Source organism: Taeniopygia guttata, chromosome 12, assembly GCF_048771995.1.
Source record: "Taeniopygia guttata chromosome 12, bTaeGut7.mat, whole genome shotgun sequence".
In the NCBI taxonomy this organism is placed as follows: domain Eukaryota; kingdom Metazoa; phylum Chordata; class Aves; order Passeriformes; family Estrildidae; genus Taeniopygia; species Taeniopygia guttata.
In genome coordinates, this window is record NC_133037.1 from 19,559,410 (window position 1) to 19,568,252 (window position 8,843).

General features: G+C 45.9%; 1 protein-coding gene across 7 annotated transcripts in view; it reads left to right on the forward strand.

Annotated features, from left to right (window-relative positions):
• FBLN2 (fibulin 2) overlaps positions 1-2,809 on the forward strand; it is a 110,981-nt gene extending 108,172 nt beyond the window's left edge. For all 7 annotated transcript variants that reach the window (XM_072934762.1, XM_072934765.1, XM_072934763.1 and 4 more), the window contains 2 exons: positions 108-231; positions 1,633-2,809. In XM_072934762.1, the coding sequence (XP_072790863.1) occupies positions 108-231; positions 1,633-1,990 (482 nt within the window). In that variant the 3' untranslated portion in view covers positions 1,991-2,809. The remainder of the gene's footprint in view (positions 1-107; positions 232-1,632) is intronic.
• The last annotated feature ends 6,034 nt before the right edge of the window (positions 2,810-8,843 follow it).

Here is an 8,843-nt window from a genome sequence, read left to right on the forward strand (position 1 = left end):
TGTGGGCTTTTAGCATGGCTTAATTATATCCTGGTGGGGTTTGTTCATTCCCGAAAAATACTAGGAATTAATTCTTACTTTGAAAATCTTTTTCTTGTATTTCTTAGATATTGATGAGTGTGCAATAGGAACCCACAACTGTTCAGCTGCAGAGACTTGCTACAACATCCAGGGCAGCTTCCGCTGCCTGTCCTTTGAGTGCCCTTCCAACTACAGGAAGGTGTCTGACATGTGAGTATGGCCTTGGGGCACCCATTGCCTCTGGCGCTGTGGGGTGCTTGGTTTCTGGGTGAGTGTGGGTTTCACAGATCTGAGAAGCTGCCTTGGCACCTGGAGCTCGTAGACCTTCCCTGTGCAGAGTTTCTGTCTGGTTATCCTTTGTTCTCTCAAGCCTTAGAGCCTCTGTTTGCCCTCCAGCTGCTGCTGGAACAGCAGAGATCAGAGCCTGCAGCTCTCCTTGCAGCTCTAAAATGCCTCTGTTTATAATTAACTTTTAAAGTACGATCTTCTGTGCTGTTTGTATCAGAGCAGAAGCAGCCAGGCTGCTCAGTGCTCCACTTTGACAGTGGGTTTGGGGCTCCCTGTTTAATACTCAGATTGCAGTTCCTCAGGGGGAGTTCAAGGGGAGTTTGCCAGGCCACAGGATTCTGGGAATGGTACATCCCCAGCTCCTCAGCAGCTGGGGCTCAGGAACCCCAAAATCTCCCTACCGATTTCCTGCCTCAGTGGCTGCCAGTGCTTTGGGAACCCATATTTAGTTGCTTATGTCTTAAAACAGACAGAGCAGCTTTGCCAGTTGAGGAGTTTGTTTCCCGCTCCTGTGTTTTAGGTACCTTTTCAAGGGGTCTCATTGTTATTTGCTTGTAGCAGTGACCCAGCCCGGCCGGTGATGAGCCCCTGGCTGCCCTTCCTGGCTCTGTGCCTTTCAGCCTGGCTCTGGCTGTTCTGTGGGGCTTCCCCACGCTCTCCTCAGGCTGTGATCTGTGCCTCCAGCTGTGCTGCTCTCTCAGTTACACACCCAGATGTGTTTGTGGGCACTGGCAGGGCAGAACAAGCAGCTGCTGATCACACACTGAGGTTTGGGACTGCTGTTGTCCTGATGGGACTACCTAAAAAAAGAGGCCAGACAAAATTAAGAGAATAAAAAGCTGTTATATTTATTGAAAGGCCTTCAGGTACATTTAGGGCAGAAAAAGCCCCCCAGGGCCTACACGCAAAATGGACTATGGGTCATGGGCTTTTATACTTTTATAAGTTTGGTCCATTTGCATACTGGGGGTTAATCTTCCAGTTGCAGCTTCAGGTAATGAAGTAATTTACCCCAAGTTTGCTCCCCCCCAAAACTCACTTTTGTTTCCATCTCTCAGGGCCCAAGACACTGAGGTGTTCTTGATTCCCAGGCCTGGAGAGGAATTGTTATGTCTGATCAAAATGGGAAAGCTGTAGCTGACCCTGTATGGAGTTTAGAGTTATACACTAAGGAATTGCAGGATTACAAATACGTGAAAAAAAACAAAAGCTGAAATGCGAAGGCGTCAGTCCAATCCTTTGCGATGCCCCGAGGTTTTTATGTTTGTCCCTGCTGTTCCCTGGCCACTGAAGGCGCCTCTTTCCTCTTTCCTCTTTGCTCAGGAGGTGTGAGCGCATCAGCTGCTTCAACTACCTGGAGTGCCAGAACACGCCGGTGCGCATCACCTACTACCAGCTCAACTTCCAGACCAACATCGTGGTGCCAGCCCACATCTTCCGCATCGGGCCCTCGCCCGCCTACGCCGGGGACAACATCGTCCTCACCATCACCAAGGGCAACGAGGAGGGCTTCTTCAGCACCCGCAGGCTCAACTCCTACACGGGCATCGTCTACCTGCAGCGCCAGGTCAAGGAGCCCAAAGACTTCCTGTTGGATGTGGAAATGAAACTCTGGCGGCAGGGAACCTACACCACTTTTCTTGCCAAAATCTACATTTTCATCACAGCTCATGCCTACTGAAGCCTGTGCTGACATTGGATTTTATTGGTGCTATGCTCTTTAACTGTTCTACCAAAGCTTAATACCGTTGAACTGGCATTTCATGTATCTAGCCTTTATATTCTTTTTCTTTTGTTGCTTTAAACTTTCTTATTGGTTGTGTAAATTAAGTTAATTTTTATCTTTTTATGTTCTGTTTCCTTATGCAATTCTGTACATCATCGTCTGCCAGCAAACAAAGGAAGGGTTAGAAAGGCAGTACAGGCCTTGTGGTAAATGCTGGAACCTTTTCTTAGCAATTATTTTTAGGTGTAGTCACTTCTGCAGGGTATTGCACTAGAGAGGGAAGGTGTTCATGTGGGAGTACTGGGAAAAAACCATGGAATGATTTCTCTTTCTGACCCAAAGTTCTGGTTTGGCCAGGCCAGAGGCCTCACTGGGGTGCCTCTGCTGAGCTGCTGAGTTCAGGGCCATCTGTGGACACTGATGGGGACCCCACCTCCTGCTCCCAGGTTATTTTCCTCCTTCCAACTTTCGTAATATGTTGCCTTAAAATATATATAAATAAAAGGAAACTCCACCAGTGAAAAAGCCTATGGATGAGTCTTGCTTTAGTAGGAGTGCTCATGTGCTGAATATTTGCAAGACCAAGGCCTTATCAGAATGTGCCACTTCAAGGTAAAAGCTCACATTGCCATTTTTAGTAGTTGTTTTTAAAGGTGTTGGTGTTTCTCTGTTCCTCACTCTATAATGTGTAAGTGCAGATTTGAAGCTTTGTAATTCTTAAAGGCATGTCCAAATGGAAATAATGAAATAATAACTATTGCTTCTTATTTTAAAGCTTGGGCATGTCTCTGAGCAATAACTTCTAGTTTTAAGTAGAAAAAAAGGGGAGTTGCTTCTCTGCTTCAGGAAAATGCTTCAGGTGTTGCCAAATCATGCAGAGAAAAATGCCACTGAAATTGTTGGTTTGTATTTTGCTACTCAGAAAAGAGCACAACCAAAGTTTTGAGCTGGATTTCTTCTGGTTCTTCAGGGAACTGATGAAGTCCAAAGTTGGAGACCAGACCTGGCAAAGCATAATATAATCAAAGTATTTATTAGAACTTAGAAATTAATATCAGAACTTCTTTTTGGCTGTTTTAGTTTTTTTTCTTCCCCAAAAGCTCCAATTTTCTGAGCTTCCTTTGTTTCAGCTGTAATTATTCTGCAAAATGTTTTAAAGGAAAAACATAGCTACAAGACATGGGTGTTTATTTCTCTGCAGTTTAATAATCCTAGAATCCCAGGTTGGATGGGACCTCAAGGATCCAACCTTTCTTGAGAAAACAATAACCTGTTCTTTTCTACAGTCAATCTTATTTTGGTTGATGTGTACACAAGAAGAAATGGAGAAATTAAATCTAACATGCTTTTTTTTTTTTTTTTTTTTTTTTTGCCATATTCAACAATGTTATTATGTTGTAAAAATTGCATTTAAAAATCTTGTAAGTATCACCTATATGGTGAGAGGTATTCACTATATCCCCAGGCCAGTCTGCTACTTCAAGTCACTCCTTTAATTTAGATGTCCTTAAAATAAAGGGCAAATCTTTCTGTATTTGAGATCATAAAATCCCATTAGCGGGGAAAAATTATTTATGTTCCCCAGCTGTAAAACAAGGACTATCTGTGAGCTTGCATACATCAAACTTCTCTTTGTTTTTTTCCTAGAAAAACCATTTAATAAAAGATCTTCCATCCATCTTTTGACTTCCATAGTTAACAGTTCTGCAAGCGTGTAACAGGGAAGTGCCAGCTGAGAAACACATGCTTGTGCAATTTGTCATTCCAGTTAATTCCTGTCTTACAACTCCTGGCCTTCCAGATCCATCCTGCCCACATTCAGGGGTGACACATTTCTCCAGGCCCCACGGGGGCACATCAGGAGTCACCAAAACCTGGAGTTTTCCATCAGCATTAGGATTTGATTGAGCACAAATGATACGCAGGCCTCGTCTGTGCTTCTTGTCAGAGAACAAATGGACAAGTCATTTGTTACCAGGAGACCTTTTGCTGACTAAAACCAGCCACAGTCAATCATATTAAGGATCTGGCAGTTCTTAGCACCAACTCTTCATTTGCTAGATAGGTAATTGATGAAGAAAGTTTTAGGAAAGGCTTTGCATGCTATTTATATAAATATATATGCATATATTTATATGAAGGAAAATGCTTCGCTAGGAAGAAAGGTGTCTTCATCTGTAATTGGGAAAGGTTGGAAAGGGTTGCTCGGTGCACCTGGGCAAAGCAAGGGGAAGGATTTCAGGAGGTAATTTCACATTCTTCTGCTTCCAGATTAACCAGAGGAGAGTTTTACCTTTGTCCAACCCAAAGAGTGTGTCCAGTCAGTTCATGGGGGAGCGGGAGCTGTCAGCACTGCGCCCTTCGCTCTGCCGTGGGGCAGCACCTGTGGCTGAACTGGGCAGCCTCAGCCTGGCCCACAGGGGGGACGTGCTTCCACGTGGTCTGAGTGGCCTTGAATTGAAATTTTGGTCTCCTTCAAGTGGTCCATCTCCCAAAGGCCCAGTCTCCCTCTCCAGGAATGCTCCTTCCACTTTATTTGGCTGGGGAACATGCATGTGTGTCTATGTGCACAGGAGGCCTCAGTGGAAAGAGTTCAGGCCTGGGCTGTATTTGTTTTCTTTTGAGTAGGTTTCATTTATTTCCTTTGCTCCTTTGTGGTCCCCACCCTTGCCTGGGTGATGTGAATTAAGAACAGTTACACAAGAGCTGTGCAAGCTGATAACTCAGGAGGAAGACAACAGCTGCAAACCTCATAAAGAATTATAGCTGGCTTGGGGCATCTGTTCTGTATGTGTGAAGCTCAGATTATTGGTGTGTTCCCCAGGATGGAAATGGCCTTGCTGTGACCTGCCTGAGCAGGGCCTGCTCTGCTCAGCTCAGCTTTACTTGCTCCTGCCTCGATAAAATCTGACCTCTCTGCACTCTGCTCTTGTATTCCTTGGGAGATCCAGTGATCCCAGAGACTGAGCCAGATCAAATGAGGGGTTGGAAAGAAGAAGAAATGTTCCTCTGTGTGTTTGCTGGAAATTCAAGTGGGTCTATTCCAGAAAGAAGCATCAGGTTTATTTGGACTGGAATGTATATAACAGAGTTGTATGTACATATATATGTACATAACAGAGTTGGAATAGCAGGACACTGGTGAGAGGGATATTTTTACCTCGTATTTTAAACTGTTCCCTTTCTGGAGCAGGGAGGAAGTGGTTTACAATCTCTTTGTGTGCAAATACATGTCTGTGGGTCACTGCAGGTGCTGGCCAGCCTGTGCCAGCATTCCTGTGTGAGCCTGGTGCAGGGAAAGGCGTTGGATGGCTCAGCCTGGGCCTCGCTCCTCTCCTCACACTGCGGGACCAGAGCTGGGGAGGGAGCTGTTAAAGGGCCCAAAATTTTACATTTCTTCCAAGATACCCCAAACAGACTTTCATTCTCTGTTATTTCTCTGTACCAGTTATTCAGTCAGTTATATCAATTATATGCGATTCAGGACAGAAATAAAGTCCAGACATTTCACAGTAACAAGCTGTAATAAGGGCCATTCTGCAATATCTCTTCAACTTCAGAGCATGAGAGCTTCTTGTGCAAAGGTCCCAGTGCCTCTGTCAGCTGAAGGCATCTTGCAGAGTGAGGGCAGGGCTGAGCCCTCCAGCGCTGTTCCCTCGTGCAGCCCCTGGCACACAAACACGTTTGGCAGACCCTGGCCATGGGGGCACACACACATTGTCCTTCTGTATTCCTCTGTGTCTTTCTGCAGACCTGCCTCAGACCTAGGGAGGTGGTTTCCCATTCATTTGCTTTTTTTGCTTTTGTCTTTCCATTGTTCCCACCCATGCCAGGGGGAAGAGAAAGTTCTAGCTGTGGAGAATTAGGATTGTGGAGTAAAAATAGATTTTGAGGTCAAATAAAAAGTCTTCACACTTCCAGTGTTCTCTGCATTACAGAGACATTCATTTTGAAGTGGCTACTGAAAAGCAGGATTTAATTATATCTGGTTTCAATGATGTGAAGCTGGAGTCACAAACTCGAACCTTTTGTCTTCTAAAGCACAGTTCTTTCTCTTGCACATTCTCTTCCCATAAGCTGAGGCTCCTGTTAGTTTGGAGTTAAAAATGACAACATCTGCAGTGAATTTTCCCTTTTTAGCAGGGGCTGGAGAGGAAGAGGATGCCATTGTGGTGTCTGCCCTACACGCAGAGGTGGGACGAGAGCCTTTGTACATCAGTGAGTTCTTGTGTGGCAGCCAAGGGTTGTGTTCAGTGCATAAATGCACAGCAGGATGTTTGGAACATGGGATGGTGCAATGGTGATGGGATGGAGGGGCTGAGCTGGTGATGCCGGGGCTGGGCTGCAGCAGAAGGGTCTCTGATCTCAGTGCCCCGTGCCATACAAACCCCGGGCTCACTCTGTGTGAAGAATTGGTCTCACCTGAGATGCCTTGTGCCTACACATGACCCAGGGTCAGGTTAGTGAGAAGGGAAATTAAATTAGTTCTGTGCAGGGTTCATGAGATTTGGTTCATTGCTAATAGTCTGTAACTCAAGCATTCAACCTCCTGGGGAAATACAGAGTTTCTGAAGAGAAACTCTGATTATGGAAAGAGCCATCTGAAGGAGTCAGTTTTTCCCAATATAACAAGTGTGGAATGCTGTCCTTTCTGGGGAAGGGTAGAGGGGGAAGATGTAAATCTAATTTTATTCAGGAATAATAGTCCATTGTGCAGAGCACTAAACTCTCCTCTGTGCCACCATTACTAGAAAGGGATTGTGAAACTCCTTTCACAATATTAGCAACACCAGTTGATCCAATGTAAGGAAAATGCATCCAAAAAGGAGACATGAATGCCCTGGGGGAATGGGAGGGAGGAGATGTCTTTCTCTCTGTCAGTGAGGGCCCCTGAAGGCAGCACAGATTCCACCAGGCTCCGCTCCAGGGCAGGAATTTGGCTCACTCTGATTGCAGTTACTGGTTGCAGCCAGATGCACCATAGAAGGGGAGAGATCCTCCCCAGAACTCATAGCCAGGAGGAAAATGTATGTGGAATACTTTCAATATGGGAAAAAAGATGATAATCTTTGATGAAGGACACTTGAGGTGGAACACTGCCAGTGCTGGAGTCTGAGTAAACCATGGAACATGGAGGCTGAAAAATTCCCACTGGTGTTGGTTCCCTTCTCCCAAGGATTTCCCACAGCAGACACCAGAGATGGTGCTGGTGGCTGAGGGCTGAGGCTGAGTTTGTTCTCAGGTGCCACAAACCTGCAGCTGTGCTGGGCTGTGCTGGCTGCTACCAGCACCTCCTGCTAACCCCGGTAGCTCTGCAAACAAACAACAAAAACCCCAAACTCAGTCACCTTGAAAATAATGCTTGCTGAGGAAAAGACTTAATATTCTCGAGAAAGAGTTTTCCCCAGGTTCCCAACAGCTGTTGATGCAGAGCTCCATTGAAGTGGATGGGCTGGGTGAAGGCACAGCTTTAATCATAACCTAATTTTCCCCTGGGGACAGGAACAGACACACAAATGACATGTGCTGCTATCGTTGCCTGAATCACATCTGGAAGATGCTGACATAAATAATGATGAAGGCCACTTAAAAACGTGATTACTCCATGTAAGTACCTGGATTTTCTTTCAAAAACATATGTTTGCACTAGTAAATGAAGTGCTCAGAAGAGGGTGAAGGCCAGACCTCCAGTGTGGGAGGACACCAAAGCCAACAGGCAGAGTTAGAGCTGCCAGAGTGCAATGTGAAGCTCCCCAGCCTTCAGTCAGCCTTGACCCCTGCATGGAGGGGGTGTTGGAGCAGTTTGGGTGTTACTGGTTAGACTTTCGGAGGTTTTCCTTGTGTTTTTACTGGTTTGGGTGGAGAGGGAGGCTGTGGGTGTTCACAGCTCTGCCATGGGGGTGTTGAGCAGATCATCTGCACATCACCTGGGTAGTCCAAGTCCCTTGGCAAGTGGTGTACAGCTGGTTTTTCACATGAAGTGTGACCTTCTCAGGACTCTGAAAGCTCTCACCAGCCTCACTTCCCAGCCTCCCCATCCTTGGAAATCCAGGAATTCACAGTTTATTTGGTAACTTTGGTTCCTTTAACCCCCAGCAATCTCCATCTCTTTCTCTCAGCAATTCCACTTGCAGCCTGTCCTTTCTGCAGCTGCCTCCTGTGGGTTCCCTTGCTTCTACCCCACTGCCAGCAGATCTTTGTTTCATCACTTCTCTCACCTTTAAAAGCGCACAGGTCAGAAAAAGAGACATCCACCCTTTTTTCTTGATGCCTGAGAGCTGCACCAGCGTGAGGAGCTCACTGCCCTGCTGAGCCTCTGAGCTGCCAGGCCAGATCCTGAGAAATAATGTTATTCTAAACTACACCATGGCTTTAAACTGCAGTGTTGCAGGTTTGGAAGGCAGCTGCTCTGTACCTTCGTGACCCCAGGGTGTGTTGTTGAATGAGTGCCCTGGGAAATCACTAATAAAGGATGATTTATATTTCCCCAAATTCCATTCTTTGTTTTTATTTTTTTAAGGCATTATGTTTTGTTTTTTCTTTGAGTGTTTTTGTAGAAATGTAGAGCTTAATGTTAAATATTTGCTCCCATGTGTTCGTTTTTGAGAGGATATTGGGATTTTCAGTTTATGTCCTTCAGCATCATCTCCCCGCCAGGGAACTGTGTGGGGCAGGGTGGGGGCACTGCTCTGGTGGTGTCTGGCCCAGCCCACAGCTGGTGCTGAAGTGGCTCAGTCGGTTTTGGGCCCATTGTTACTGCAGACCTGCTTGGGTTTATTCTGGTGTGTTTGGTGGTGCTATAGCTGAC